Genomic DNA, 16,424 nt, shown 5'->3' on the forward strand with positions numbered 1-16,424 from the left:
CAGAGGCCACGGTGGAAAGACATACAGAAGGGACTGTCGAGGCCAAGGAAGTACCAGTGCATCGACTCCTTCTGCACCGTGCTCCCTTCTTCGGCTGAAGAAGCGAGCTGCCTTTGCATTCCTGGCCGTTGCCATGAGGTCCAGGCGAGGAACTCCCCAGCGTTCGATGATCAGAGCCATTGCTTCCTCCGAGAGTTCCCATTCTCCCGGATCCAGGTGTTGTCGGCTGAGAAAATCCGCCTGTACGTTTTCGACGCCTGCTATATGAGAGGCTGCTAGACGGAGAAGATGACGTTCCGCCCAATCCATTAGTCGGTCGATCTCTAATGACACCAACCGACTCCTTGTGCCTCCCTGACGGTTGATGTACGCCACCGTGGTAGCGTTGTCCGATAGGACTCGAACCGCTCTGAGACGTAGAAGGTGTAGGAAACCCCGTAGGGCAAGACGAGCTGCTCTGGCCTCTAAACGGTTTATGGGCCAAGACGATTGTTCCTTCGACCACTTTCCCTGTATCGCACTGTCCTGACAGACCGCACCCCAGCCCGAGAGACTGGCATCTGTGGTCATTATGATCCAGTCTGGAGAATGCAGGGAAACACCTTGAGCTAGATTCAAGGGGTCCATCCACCACACAAGAGTGCGTCTTGCAAAGTCTGGAATTGGAAGGATCACCTGGTATTCCCGGGACACTGGCTTCCAACGGGAAAGCAATGCCCTCTGAAGTGGTCGTAGATGAGCAAACGCCCATGGCACTAGGTCGATGGTGGAGGCCATGGTTCCTAGCACCTGAAGATAGTCCCACGCCCTCGGGAACTCGAGAGCCAAGAACCTGATGATCTGCTCGCGCAGAGCCTGCACCCTCTCTTGGGTGAGGAACACCATGGCAGCTCTTGTGTCGAAGTGGGCACCCAGAAAGTTCAAAGTCTGAGAAGGTTGAAGCTTGCTTTTTGTAAAATTGACTATCCACCCCAGGGTCTGGAGGAGCTGAATTACCCTGTCGACCGCCTGAATTCCCTGTGACTGTGATTTCGCCCTGATGAGCCAATCGTCCAGGTAAGGGTGTACCAGAATTCCTTCCCTCCTGAGTGCCGCTGCAACTACGATCATTATCTTTGTGAAAACTCGAGGTGCCGTGGCTAGGCCAAAAGGTAAAGCCCGGAACTGAAAGTGCTGATCTAAAATCTTGAAGCGAAGATAACGTTGATGGGAAGGAAGAATCGGAATATGTAGGTATGCCTCCGTCAGATCCAAGGAGGCCAAGAATTCTCCCGGATGTACAGCCGCCAAGACCGAACGCAGCGTCTCCATGCGAAATCGAGGGACGCGGAGGGAGTTGTTGACTGTTTTGAGATCCAAGATTGGACGAAACGTACCTTCCTTCTTGGGCACTATGAAATAAATGGAATAGTGACCCCGTCCCAGTTCGGAGACCGGCACCGGCACAATAGCCCCCAAGGCAAGTAGACGATTTAAGGTCTGTCGAACTGCCTGGCGCTTGAGAAGAGACCCGCAAGGTGAGAACAGGAATCTGTTTGGTGGAGCGCATACTGCTGGAGTCAGAACTATACTGAGGATTGAGCCGGGGAGGCGTGGCTATAAGGGACCTCCCCTGGGAATTTTTTGTTCTGACTCCATCTGCTGGACGGGGGACATAACCCACCGTCTGGAATGATCCTGGTACGTACAGGGAAATGTTTTTAGCAAAGGAGGATTCTCGCTGAAATTGCTCTCGTGTCCAGTGAAAGGAGTGGAGATAATGTCGCATCTGCAGATACGCAAAGAAGTACTTCGACGGTATGTAGTTTGCGTGAGCCATGGAGGCAAACTCTCTTACCACTGGGCTGTTTTCTTCATAGAGATGGAAAATAAATGGCAAACCATTATGGGCCCAAGCTTGGAAAAAGGGCCTACAATTGAGTCCAGACAAAAAGTCTTTATTTCCCACTAGTGGCAGCAATAAAGAGTAGGAGCCCTCTATGTTGCATTGTTTCCGTAGCCACCACCAAGCCCACCAGCAAGGTCGAAGAAGCACTTTTGGGGTGTCCACAATCCAAATAGTCTGCGGACTGGCTTGCAGAAGATATAAAGGAGACCATGGGGCAGACATATTAGTAAGCAAGCCTCGCTGACAATAAGAGTAGGAATCTAAAAGCCATTCTCCCACAAAACGTATCTGGCAAGCAACATTATATCTCCGGAAGTCTGGAAGTCCAAGTCCCCACCTTCCTTAGAGCTCATCAGGATCTGGTACTTAATGCGTGCTCTCTTACCAGCCCATATAAAGCTTTGGAAAATGGACTGTAGCTGCCGTAAATCAGCAGTAGATAGTCAAATAGGGAGCATATGCAGCTTATATAATAGCTTAGGAACAATCACCATTTTTAATAGGGCACATCGCCCAAAGAATGTCAGGGGTAAAGGGCACCAGACCAGCAGCTGGGCTCCAATATTCGTGATGGTTTCCCATACATTCATATCATAAAGGGTATGAGATCTCTAGGAATCCATACTCCAAATATTTTAGTTTCACAGAAGCCCATAGGAAGGGGAAAGCTCCAGGCCAAGTTGCCTGAGGTTGCGGGTTTAAGGGTAACACCTCGGACTTACAGAAATGTATACGTAAGCCCACTATCTTTTGAAATTGTGAGAAAATCGAAACTATGGTGGGGATGCTCACCCAGGGGCGACTCACAAAAGAATATCATCAGAAAACACTGCCACTTTCAACACATGATTCCCAATGCGCAGGCCCCAGAACTCGTTGTCACTTCGAAGTATGGCAGCTAAAGGCTCGATCACTAAGACAAATAATAGGGGAGAGAAGTGGCATCCCTGACACACCCCGCAGTGCAGGGAAAAGGGCAAGGACAACGCACCATTAATTAGCAGTCGAGCACTGGGATTGGCATAAAGCACCTGTAGCCAATACAGAATTTCTTCCTTAAACCCATAGCACTGGAGCGCCCAGAACAAATAGTCCCAAGACAGGGAATCAAATGCTTTTTCTGCATCTAGGCTGAGGATCAGCACCTCAGCCTGAGGATGATAGCTAAGGGCCACTATCAATCGCCTTATGTTCTGTACCCCTTGCCGTCTTTTAACAAAGCCCATCTGGTCAGAGTGTATTAGCTCGGGAAGGATAGCATTGAAATGGGCGGCCAAGACAGACGCTAGAATTTTAATATCGACATTAATAAGCAAGATTGGCCGATAAGAACCCACATCACAGGGATCCTTTCCTGGTTTTGGGATTAGGACAATTGTAGATTGATTGTCTACTTTTTGTATAGGTTTATGAGTAAGAAGATTATTGTAATAATGGGTTAAAGTCAGTAGCAGAGGAAACTTTAATATCTTATAAAAATCATTGCTTAAACCGTCTTATCTGACCGCTTTGCCAATCTTCAACTTTTGTATAACAGCATAAATCTCGCTATCTTTAATGGGGGTATTTAAAAGCCCCAGTCATCTTTGGCCAGGGGAAGTCTCAAAAAAAGACCTCAGAGGCTTCAGCGTTCCTGGGTTTTGCACTGTAAAGGGATTGGTAATAGTCCAGAAAACTAGAGGTAATATCCTCTATGGCAGTTTTACAGCAACCGTCTTTACCTCTGACTCCAGCAATAATTGATTTCGGGCCTCCCCTATCTCGAACAAGATTGGCCAATAATTTACTAGGCCTGTTGCCATGTTTATAAAGCTGATATTTATAGTACCGCAGAGATTTAGAGGCCCACTGATATAATAGGATATTGAAGGCCAATCATATATTTTCTCTCTCTTGTTTATTTGGAGCAAACATATCAGATATATGCTTGACTGGGCCGCTTTCAGATCAGCTGTTAAGCGCAGAATTTCCTCATTGTGTTTACTATTTCGTTTAGCTACATAAGCAATGATTTGACCACACATCACCGCCTTCCCTGTGGCCCAGAAAATATCTGGGATCACGACGGGAGTGGCATTGAGTCAGGCATAGTCTTCCCAACTAGTCTGAAAATAGGTCTGAAAGGATTTGTCCAAAATAAGGTCTGGGGGCATACACCAGGAGAAAGCTGGCCTCTGAGGGCTTCCTATTTCTAGGGTGACTGATATAGGTGCGTGATCCGATAGTGACATAGTACCTATGGTCGCCTCTTTTGTCCTACAGAACAAAGATTCAGAAAGTAAAAAATAATCAAGTCTTGAATAAGATAAGTGGGGGTGAGAGAAGAATGTAAAGTCTTGTTCCCCGGTATGCAGGGTCCGCCATATATCTAGCAAACCCAGCTCTGCACTGACAAAATGCACTCCCATAAGGTGATCTCTATTTCCTGGTAAACGAGGGGGCTTACAGTCCAATTGTTTATCCATAACCATATTAAAGTCTCCACCCACCACCAGCACATGGTCGGACAATTTAGTCAGGATGGCTATAATGTGGATGGAAAATTCATGAAAGTAGGAGTTCTCTGCTGATGAAGCAAGCCTGTAATAACAGGCCAGAAAAGAGGTCGCTTCTTCCTTCTTGTTAAAAAAAAAAAAAAGAGGATTTTGTTATCATGCTGCACCCTCAGCTTCGCAGGAAATAGTAAGGCAAAAGAGATCCCTCTTTTATGCAACTCCAAACAGGCAGGAGACATTGCTTGTCGCTGCTACAGCTGTGGAGAAATCATTAAAGAGCAAGATCTTATGTCCCTGATATTCCATTCCAGGGTGTTGCCGGTAAGCATTTAACAGTTGCACTTTGCGGGACCAATTCAAAATTCGAGCCATTACTGGTCTGGATCTGCTATTTGCCTCCCTCGGGGGGCCCACCCTATGGACTCATTCACAGCATAGCAGTCAGGAGCGAGCACCAGGCCCAATTTATCAGGGAGCCAGGTCTCCAAAAAGGAATACAGTTCGCGGTCATGCAAGGACTCAGGGAGGCCTATGATTTTAATATTATTTCTCCTGTTTCTGTTCTCCTGGTCTTCCAACCTGGCTAGAAAATTGGCTTGCTGGGTGCTTAGGGTTTGCACTTGCCTGTCTGTGGAGCTCAGCCATCTCAATCCTCCGGGCTTGATCCTCCACAGCAGATTTAATGTCCTCCATAGATGTCTGTATTTTCAAGAGCCTCTCATCAAGCGGTGCGGAAATGCTGGCAGAGATCTGAAGGAGAGCCTCAGCTGAAATCGCTGCGAGCTGCTTACTGCTGCTAGCCTTGGCGACCATCTTGGCCTTGTTGCTTTGGTCATGGGAAGGCCACACGAGGATCGATGGCGCATATCGCACCTTCCACCCGTCAAACCGGTGCGAAAAGCTGTCGATTTTACAGCCCTCCTTGCAAGGATGTCAGAGGCTCTGTCCAGGACTCCGGGGGGGGGGGGGGGGGGGGCCTGGAGCTAGCAGATCAGGCTTCAGACCTCGATGACGACATACCTGGAAGTCTCAGAAACAATATTTCTACTACAATCTTTGCACTACAAAACTTTAAACCTTGATTTGTTATTTTAAATAAACCCAATAAAACCTCTAATTATTCATAAAGCATTCTCAGGAAGACTTACCTTCCATTTGATGAAGAGGGCCTTTTGTCCCTTCTCTCTTGCCTGTGCCTGTCCCTCTGTCTGTCACTGTCTCTGTGGCGTCTGTCTCGCTGCCTCTCGACTTCACGCAGTCTGTTGGGAGTTGGGGTTCTGTTTGTCCGGACGCTTCTTCCAGAATTAGACATTTTGCTTGCTCCTCACATAATTATTCCCTTTTGCCTATTGGAGTGGCTTTCTCAATCCTATAGAAATTGGTGTGGGGAGGAAAAGAAGAGTTAATAAATACTACGTGCAATAGAAAAATGCAGTGAAATATCATTATGGTAACTTGTAAAAGGCACTGTTTAGAGTCTCATTTTGCAGCTGTTCCAGCACAGGAAGGTCAGCTTTATGCCATCATGTAAGGTATCCATCTGCACTTATAGGTACTAGATAAGCAAATGAGCAGTATCTTCCTTAAAGATCTCTCCAATATAACCCTTTCTGATTAACAGCCAGTGTAGTATTTGTTCCTAACCAAATTAAAATTTATTGGAGATGAAGTGTGGGGGGAAATGAGAGATAGGGTGGTCAGAAACCTAATATCTGAGTCATAAGAACATAAGAAATTGCCATGCTGGGTCAGACCAAGGGTCCATCAAGCCCAGCATCCTGTTTCCAACAGAGGCCAATCCAGGCCATAAGAACCTGGCAAGTACCCAAACACTAAGAAGATGCCATAAAACCAGCTATGTCTCTTGTGTTATACAAGACACTGAATGCCAGTATAGTCTGTTAAATAAAAAACATTTCAAAAAGATGGCTCTTGCACTTTTAAAAAGGAAGTTTTAAAGTGTCGTCTTTGAGTGTGTGTGTATGCCATCTACAGGAGCAGTGCCTCTCAATCTGAGAACACCGGTGGATTGTAATTAGTTCTGGAGAAGGAGAGAGCTTATCTATTCCTGGACAAAGCAGTAAAAAGATGAGAGAAGGAGACTGCATGGACTCATCTTTCGGTTCACTGCCATCTTAATGAGAGAACAGGGGAAGAGAACCATATGAGTAGTGAGAAGAACTACTATCGGAGAGGAAGGAGAAACTGGAACTTTGTCTAGGGAATATGATCAGCTTGTCTAACATGACTATTCCCTATAATCTGGGATGGAGCTTACCAACTGTTCAAATGAATTAGAAAGGAAGAGAAATGTAACTCATTAATTGGCATTGGAAGTTACCCATCAATACAAACTGAATGAAAGAGAGAAGGTCACAAATTTATTCACAAACTAAATTCGTAACATCATATCTTGAAACAGAAAAGTTCTTAACAGCTTTTGTTATCAACTACAAAAGTTATCGTTAAATGTTACATTAGAAACCATCCAACGTTTCCAGCATGATCATTGCTACTTACATTTAAATGATCATCAAGGCTGTTTACAATGAACTTTAAACTGGAATTTGACCTGAAGCAATGCACAGGGTCTAGCTTATTCTTTCCCCGCAGGTAGGGAATCATGGACATTCAGATAAATTTACAACATCGGAAGACAACTTTAAGACTGTGTTTCAGGTATGGCTCCTGGAGCTTTATCCGGGACTATTAGCCCACGAGTTACATTTAGAAATATAGTCTCCTTATTAAAGCTATGTTGTGTAATAACCCAATTCATTAGTGAAAATTACAGTAGATTTACAAAGTTTAAAAAAAATGCATTTTCTTGCACAATGTTCTTTAATGCATTTCTTTGACTTATTCCCTTAAAAAAATGTAAGAGTCACTTAATGCAGGGCTTCCCAAACTTGTCCTAAGGATCCTACAGCCAGCCGGTTTTGCAGATATCTACAATAAATATGCATAAGATAAATTTGTATATACTGAGTCTCCAACAATATGCAAATTTATCTAATACAAATTCATTGTGGATATCCTGAAAACCCGACTGGCTGCGATGCCCCCAGAACAGAATATAGGAAAATTGGTTCTTACCTGCTAATTTTTGTTCCTGTAATACCATAGATCAGTCCAGACCAGTGGGTTATGCACTCCCACCAGCAGATGGCGTCAGAGAGCAAAGCGTCGAGGCACTGGTATCCCAAGTGTGCCACCTGCAGCACATCAGTATTTATCGATACCCAAGCAAAGTATAATTGACAAAAAAACATCTAATTCCTGAAACAAGGTGAACAGGAAAAAACTCCCTCAAGGGTCCGAAACAAATGCCCCCAATACCTGAAAATCAGGTTTGAACTACGGTTCATAACAAAAACCAAAATATTATAGAATCATTCTGATAGATTCCCTATGTACAGCAGCTAACCATTAGGTAAGTCAGTCTTTCGGCAGTAGCACCTGGATGGGATCCTGGACTGATCTGTGGTCTTACAGGAACAAACATTAGGAGGTAAAAACCAACGTTCCTTTCCTGTACATACCCAGATCAGTCCAGACCAGTGGGATGTACCAAAGTCACATTACACCGGGCGGGAACCCAAAAGACCAGCTTGCAAGACACTCTCCCCGAAAAGCGCTTGATCCAGATCCCTAACATCCAGATGATAATGCCTTGTGAAGGTATGCAGGGAAGACCAGACTGCGGCTCTACAAATCTCCTCAGGTGACAACTGACACTCCACCCAAGAAGCCGCTTGCACTCTCGTCGAGTGAGCTTTCAAACCAATCAGGATGAGGCGACCCTTCCCGATGTAGGTCAAGCAAATTGTTTCCTTCAGCCAGTGAGTCAAGGATGCCCTAGATGCCTTTTCACCCTTCTTCGGACCTCCAAAGAGCACAAAAAAGTGATCCGATTTTTGAAAAGAGTTAGTGACCTTCAAATACTGAAGGAGAACCCGGCGGACATCTAACAGATGAAGATCTCTTCCCATAGTGGGGTCACGAGCCCAATCAGGGAAGCCGGGTAACTCCACGGACTGATTAACATGAAAGGCAAACACCACTTTCAGCAAAAAGGAAAGAACCGTGTGCAGGGACACCCTATTAGCTGAGATGCGAAGGAAGGGATTCCTAGAGGAAAGAGCCTGCAATTCTGAAATATGCCTCGTGGAACAGATGGCCACCAAGAAAACAGTCTTCAAGGTGAGGTCCTTTAAGGAAGCGTGTCCCAGAGGCTTAAAAGGGGGGAAATCACGAAACGCCCGCAACACCAGATTGAGATTCCACTCCAGGCATAACTTACGAAGAGGAGGACGAAGGTGCTTTTCTCCTTTCAGGAAACGGACAATGTCTGAGTAGCTGGCTAGAGGCCTGCCACCTACCCGCCCTAGGAGACATCCCAGGGCTGAAACATGAACATGCAGGGAACTATAAGCCAAACATTTAGATAATCCCTGCTGCAAAAGCCAAGACCTGAGAAATGGTCACCGACAATGGCACTACACCCTGCTGGTCACACCAGACTTCAAACACCTTCCACCCTCGAGCGAATGCCATAGACGTTGAGGGCCGCCTGGACTGAAACAGGGTGGAAATCACCTGTTCCGAATAACCTTTCATCTGTAACCGCCACCTCTCAAACACCAGGCTGCGAGAGAGAAGTGATCCTCTCAAGCCGAAAAAATGGGCCCTTGTCGCAGGAGGTTCGGTAGATGAGCTAGGCATAGCGGACCATCTGTCGCCAACCATACCAGGTCCGCAAACAACGGCTGCCGTGGCCACTCCAGTGTCACCAGAATTACTGAACCAGGATGGTCCTCTATGCACTGGAGAACGCGCCCGATCAGGGGCCATGGAGGAAAGGCATACAGAAGGATTCCGGTTGGCCACTTGCAGACTAGGGCATCTACTCCTACCGCCCAGATTTCCTTCTTTTGGCTGAAGAACCAGTCTGTCTTGGCGTTGGCATAGGTCACATGAGGTCCAGTTGAGAACTCCCCATTGGGCACAAATGTGATGCCAACCCTCCCAGGATAGTTCCCACTCCCCAGGATCCAACTATTGATGACTGAGGAAGTCCGCCTGCACGTTGTCCATGCCTGCCACGTGAGAGGCTGCAATGCCTTCCAGATGAAGCTTGGCCCAAGTGAAGAGGAGGTGTGCTTCCTGTGCCATGGCCGGACTCCTGGTTCCTCCCTGGTGGTTGAGATATGCCACCATGGTGGCATTGTCATAGAAGACTCGAACCATTCTCTCCTGCACCAGGGACTGGAATGCCAACCACGCTTTGTGGACTGCCTTTGTCTCTAGGCGATTGTTAGACCACGACCGTTCGGGTAAGGACCAGGTTCCCTGCGCCGCATGACCGAGGCACACTGCTCCCCAGCCTTGAAGGCTCGCATCCGTTGTAATGATCACCAAATCCAGGTCTTCGAGGGGCATCCCCCTTCTGTAAGCTGTCTTCCGACAGCCACCATTGCAGGCTGGACCTGATTTGCTGTGACAAAGGCAAGGGTAACTGGTATTGCTCTGACACTGGGGTCCACCGTGACAGTAGATCTCTCTGCAACAGTCTCAGGTGAGCAAAGGCCCAAGGCACCAATTCTAATGTTGAAGCCATGAACCCCAGAACTTGTAGGTAATCCCACACTCTGGGGATTGGAAACTGTAACAAAAGACGCACTTATTGCTACAATTTGTACATCCTGTCGTTCGTGAGAAACACCCTGCCCTGGAGGGTGTCGAAACGAGCTTCCAAAAACTCCAGACACTGTGACTGAGTCAGATGACATTTCACTTCGTTGATTACCCAGCCTAGGGCCTGGAGACAACGGATCACATGAAGAACCATCCGCTCGCCTTCCTCTTCCAACTTGGGTCGAATCAGCCAATTGTCGAGGTAAGGATGGACCATTATCCCTTCCTTCCGGAGGGTCGCTGCCACCATGACCATCACCTTGGTAAAGAAGTGTGGGGATGTCGCCAGTTCGAACGGCAGCACCTGGTACTGAAAATGCTGACCCAGGATCTTGAATCGTAGAAATCTCTGGTGAGCACTGCGAATCAGGATGTGTAGATAAGCCTTGGTGAGATCCAAGGAGGCAAGGAACTTTCCCTTTTGAACTGCTGTGATGACTGTTTGAAGTGTTTCCATTTGAAAACAGGGCACCTTCAAGCAGTGATTCGTCTTCTGTAGGTCCAGGATGGGTTGGAAAGTGCCCTCCTTTTTGGGAACCATGAAGTAAATGGAGTACCATCCCCTCCCCCGTTCCTCGGATGGCACAGGGACGATCGCCTTCAGGGCCAGCAATCTTTGTAGAATGTCCTACCGCAGCTCACTTGTTGCGGGAAACACATCGCAATTCCACAAAGGCCTGCATGAGAGGCTGAGAAAATTCTAAGGTGTAACCTTCTTTTACCACCTCCAACTCCCAGCGATCGGAGGTGATCCTGGCCTACTCCGCATAAAATTGGGAAAACCTGCCCCCGATCATCCCGTCCGAGGTGTGGGCAAGCCTGATTTCATTGGAAAGGCTTCCCAGTTCTGGTTCCCTGACTGAAACCACCTCTGGCAGGACAACTGGATCCACGAAAGGACTGTGTACGGGAAGAGGTCTGTCTGGACCAGAGGGTGGAACACTCCTCCATGACCTGCTTTTTTGGAAATCCCGAAAATGGGATCGAAGGCCGAATGATTTCCTGTAGGGCTTTCTATCTTCTGGCAGTTTATTTCCCTTGGAATCCCCCAGAGATTTCATCAGCTGATCCAAATCCTCTCCAAACAGCAACTTCCCTCGAAAAGACAGACTGCACAGTTACGACTTGGAGGAAGCATCCACTGCCCAATTGCGGAGCCATAGGAGTCACTGAGCCGCCACCGAGAAGACAATAGTCCGGGCCACTGAACGCACAAAGTCATAAGGCATCGCCACATATGCTACAGCCACCTCCAGACGAGCTACCTGAGAAGCTGACAAAGTCCCAGAAGACGAAGGGTCCTGCGGTTTTTGGATCCAGCATAAACACACTCCCTGAGGCATTCTAAAATGTTCCTCCATTAGCGGGTAGAGTTTGCTTTTTTTTTTTTTGCAACGCCCGGCCGACCTTAAGGCCCGCCTCCATGGATTCCCACTCCCGGTTGATGAGTTTTTGAATATTCTTTGGGATGGGAAAAGCACTAGGTGGACCCCGAAGACCATCCAGGACTGGGTTCACTACCTCGCTGTCGGAATCTTCCAGCGAGGGACTCACCCCCAATTTCTCAAGCACCTAGGAAATAAGAGGGTGCAATTCCTCCCTCCTAAACAGCCGGACTACATGGGGGTCATCCCCCTCCTGATCGTCGTCGCCCGTATCTACCTCACCCTGATCTGCAGCGGTGTCCCTCAGGGGCGGAGTGGAGTCGATCCCCTGCTGGTCGACTGCACCCGCTAGATCCTCCCGAGCCAAAGTTGCCCGGGACGGATGACCGTCAGTTCACAGATGGGGATGCTTGGAAACTCCCACGCTCCTCTCCTGGGCTCTGCGCTTCGCGAGCTTCCGAGCCAAAAATACTTCATGTATGAGCAGCACACATTCCGGTGAAAATCCCCCCGGTCCCGTCTCGTCACTGCTAGAATCAGTGTCCGTGTTTCTCGATTCCTCCGGTCTCGGAGTCTGCGCAGTGGGGGAGGGTCATCCTGGGAGACCTTTTCCACAGGGTGCGCAGTGGGGGTTGGGCTTCTTCTGTTAGACCCAGCCGCCGAGCCTGACCTGCATGCAGACTTTTTAGGTTTGGTCCTCTTGTCTGAGGCCCTTTCCCCACCCAATGCACAGTGACAGGGGGTATAAATAAGCTGACCATACCCTACAAGCCTTACAGAGTTCCACCAGAGGAGTTTCTGCCATGTTTCTCCTGCAAAAAGGGGCATATAACCCCCCCCCCCCCCCCGAAGAAAACAGTGCTGCCACCCAGCCCTGGTGACTCCTACCAAAAACGCCGCGAAAATCGGCCACAGGAATGCTGTGGAGCCACGTGGGAGGTCGAAAAAGAAAAAACAAAATGGCCACCATGGTAAAATTAGCTCCGGAACTGGTGGTAAAAATAAGGCAGGGTGCCTAAAAAAGTCCTCTGAGGTTCTTACCAGGACTGAAACATTCTCCCCTCCACTTCAGGGGTCTGCCTGGCTCTGCACCACCAGGCAGATTGATTTACCCCGGGAGCCACGGTGAACAGGGAACTTGGAGCTGTTTTGTTTTTTTCTTTTTTTACACAAAAACTTTAACTTCTAGTAACAGAAAAAAATAAAGCCTAAGCTAAGAATAACAGAAAAAAATCCCCAAAGGGGCTACGTCCCTGTACTGCAGACACTGAGGGGGAGCCTTCGGGTCGCTGAGGGAACCTGTCCCTGGCTAGCATTGCCAGGGGTAACCAACCCCCCTTTCACCCAGCTCTACCTGAGGGATGGCCCAGACACTGAACCTAGCACCTCAGGGAGCAAGACAAATCCGTCTCACCACAGAGCTGCAGGTATACACGACCACCATCTGCTGGAGTCAGAGAAATACTGATGAGCTGCAGTGGCACATTGGGATACCAGTGCCTCGAAGCTTTGCTCTCTGACTCTATCTGCTGGTGGGAGTGCATAACCCACTGGTCTGGACAGATCTGGGTATGTACAGGAACAGTCCATTGCAAAGGGTAGCGTTTTCCAACCCTCTCCTGGAGGCACACCTATCCAGTCTGGTTTTCAGGATTGTCTCAATGAATATGCGCGAGATAGATTTGCATATGCCGTGTCTCTTCAATGTATGCAAATTTATCTCATGCATATTCATTATGCAAACTTCAGAGTGCCAAAATTTGTTTCGGCCAGGCTTTAGAATGTGTATTATCAGAGATTGCCGAACACAAGGCCCTGATTTTACGTGTAAATTTAAAAAATAAATACTTCGAAAAATGTTTCACATTATGGTTTCTTGCCCATTTTCCATGCCAGAAAGAAAAGACAAAACATTTTCTACAGCAATAATCAGTGATTCGCCAGGGAGGTAAGCTATGGTGATGCTAGGTTTGCATCATGGGCACTCTTCCAACAGAATGCAACTAAAAAAAAAAACCAAAACAGAAAACCACTTAAATGACTCAGCAGACCACTCACTGCACCTCCTACAATACTCAAGAATGCCATTACAACAATTAATCAGATTTAAATCTTAAAGCAAAAGTACAAGCTAGTCCTCAAAAGATCAACACGCCTGCATCCTGGATTGGTTGTTTTCCCATTTTGATCTTATATGTTGTTCTCTCTTTTGTCCTAATTCATTTTTGTCATATTTAGTACTTTTTTTTGTAATAAACTATATGGCCACAGATCCCGTTCTACAAATATTTCTCTCCAGTCCCTTTCTTCATCTGCCGTGTTGTAATCGTGCTTTACATGTTTCAGTGTGATGCCCACCATATAGGATATTGCAGTGCCCGATTTAATGAGAAGCACAGTGATGAGAGCAGCTATGTAAAAAGAGCTTTCTAAAACTTTAAATGCAAATACTTCCTAAACAATGAAAACAAATTAAGATCTCCATTTTCCTTCTAGCATAAAACTTTTTGTTGTTGAAAATGCTTTGTTTAACTAAAGCATTTTGGAATTTGTCTAATCCCAAATTTTATTTTTATTCTTTACAGCATAATTAGTGGCTGACTACTACCTTGTGTTTTATTTGGTTGCACTTTTCTTTTAGTATTATCACTATTAATTATTTTGATTTTGCCTTTTTAAAGGAGAAATTACTACTTACCTGATAATTTCCTTTCCTTTAGTACAGACAGGTGAATCCAAAACCAGTGGGTTATGCATCTCTATCAGCAGATGGAGGCAGAGCAAAGCTGACCTCACAGTATGTAGACCCCTGCAGTGACATCAGCTCGCCAGTATTCTGTGGACAAATTTAAAAAACTTGATTATTAATAGATAACCATTCCAGCACTCAGCCAACAGGGCAAACACTGAGCTCAGATAAGGAGTGTAACCACACTAGTCTAGGGTCTGGATTGGCACTTACCAATACTCCATGGAACATGCAGCCATGCAGAAGGAGCAAAACACAACCATTTGGCAGCTAAGGGCGGGAAGGAGGATTCACCTGTCTGTACTAAAGAAAAGGAAGTTATCAGGTAATAGTAAATTCTCCTCTCTTAGCATTCAGGCAGGTGAATCCAAAACCAGTGGGATATACCAAAGCCACTCCCAAAGAGGAAAGAAGGCTACCAGTGTTCCAGTCAAAACCACATATGCGAAGGCTGCATCCCCCCGGGCCTGCATATCTAGGCAATAATGCTTGGAAAAGGTGTCTAAAGAGGACCACATTGCAGCTCAGCAAATGTCGACAGGAGACAACAAACTAACCTCCGCCCAGGACACTGCATGAGCCCAAGTGGAATTAGCCCTAACCTGATTAGGCAACGGATGCTCAGCATCCACATACAACCTTCTTAATTCAGCGGGCTATTATCACCCACGATGCAGACTCACCCTGTTCACTCCCCCCATGGAGTATAAATAATTGGTCTGTCTTCCTGAGAGAGGTTCAGAAACCTCCAAATACCTCAAGATATGCCTTTTGACATCCAAGGGCGATAACAGGTGATATTCCTCCGCGTCTCTTTCCCTGTCCAGAGATGGACAGAGATTGATTCAAGTGAAAATTCAAGACCACTTTTGGCAAAATAGATGGAACAGTATACAGCTGTATTGCCGCCCCCCCCCCCCCCCATAGAAATTGCTCCCAGCAAGGCCTGTAGTTCAGATACTCAATGTGCAGAACAAAGTGCCATAAGAAACAGTCTTCAATGTCAGTAACCTCAAGGAAAGTTTATGCATTGGTCGAAAGGTAGGGCCCGCTAAAAAAATCCAAAACTAGATTAAGACTCCACAAGGGCACCGGTAACCGCAAGGGAGGATGAAGAAGCTTCACTCCTTCCAAGAAATGGGCCATACTGGGATGAGCCAACAAGGGTCCACCATTCTCTTGACCTTTGAAAAAGGCAAGAGCTGCCACAGGGTCAACCCTTTACTCAAACCATCCTGCAAAAATTCCAAAATGAGTGAGATCTTAACCAAACGAGGAAGAACCCCTTGATCTTTACACCAAGCCTCAAACACTCGCCAAACCCGCAAATAGGCTAAGGAAGAAGAGAACTTTCTCACTTGTAGCAAGGTGGCAATCACTGCAGTAGAATAGCCATACCATAAGAGAGAATAGAGTAGGATCTTCATGAAAAACAGGCCCCTGCCATAGCAGATCCCTGTGCTTCGGAAACTGAAGGGGAGAGTCCACCAGGAGCCTTCGCAAGTCTGCATACCAGTCTCCTGGGCCAATCTGGTGCCACCAGAAGCACCATCCCCCAAATCATTCTGCCCAACATGGGTCACGGGGGGAAAGCATGCAGCAGCTTGCTCTCTGGCCACTCCTGCATAAGGGCATCAATGCCCAAGGACTTTGTATTTCTCCTGCAACTGAAGAAGCAGGAAACCTTCATATTACAAGTCACCAGTCGATCCAGAAACGGAAGGCCCCAGCGATTCACTATTAACTGAAATGCCTCATTTGACAATTACCGGTCTCCTGGATCCAGACAGACACTCTCTGCTGAGAAAGTCTACTCTTACATTGTCTTTTCCTGCAATGTGCGAGGATGAGATTTCCTGAAGATGCAGTTCCACCCATTCCATAAGTTGGGCTATTTCCTGCAATATTTTCTGTCTCTTGATTCCTCCCTGTTGATTGATGTAAACCACTGTTGTTGCATTATCAGACATTATCCAGACTGCTCGACCCTGCAATCTGTTGCCGAAAGGAAAGTATGATAACCGGACTGCATGGGATGCCAGCCGATTGATGTTCCAGAGAATCTTCTGCACTCCATTGCACCTGCACTATCATCTCCTGACAGTGCGCTCCCCAGCCTTGGAGGCTCGCTTCTGTCGTGAGTACTAGCTAGTCCGGTGAACTTGGGGAAACCTTTTTCCTTAGATGATCCACTTTTAACCACCACTGCA

At 47.0% G+C, this 16,424-nt stretch overlaps 1 protein-coding gene across 4 annotated transcripts in view; it reads right to left on the reverse strand.

Annotated features, from left to right (window-relative positions):
- The window catches only part of LOC115084898 (MARVEL domain-containing protein 3-like), an 89,282-nt gene that overhangs the window by 68,218 nt on the left and 4,640 nt on the right, over positions 1–16,424 (reverse strand). For 3 of the 4 annotated variants that reach the window (XM_029590302.1, XM_029590303.1, XM_029590304.1), the window contains exon 2: positions 5,532–5,752. In XM_029590302.1, coding sequence (XP_029446162.1) covers positions 5,532–5,695 — 164 coding nt within the window. In that variant the 5' untranslated portion in view covers positions 5,696–5,752. Of the gene's footprint in view, positions 1–5,531; positions 5,753–14,163; positions 14,302–16,424 lie in introns of all 4 variants that reach the window. The other variant, XM_029590301.1, reaches the window with a different exon arrangement.

The sequence above is a fragment of the Rhinatrema bivittatum genome, chromosome 2, assembly GCF_901001135.1.
Source record: "Rhinatrema bivittatum chromosome 2, aRhiBiv1.1, whole genome shotgun sequence".
In the NCBI taxonomy this organism is placed as follows: Eukaryota; Metazoa; Chordata; class Amphibia; order Gymnophiona; family Rhinatrematidae; genus Rhinatrema; species Rhinatrema bivittatum.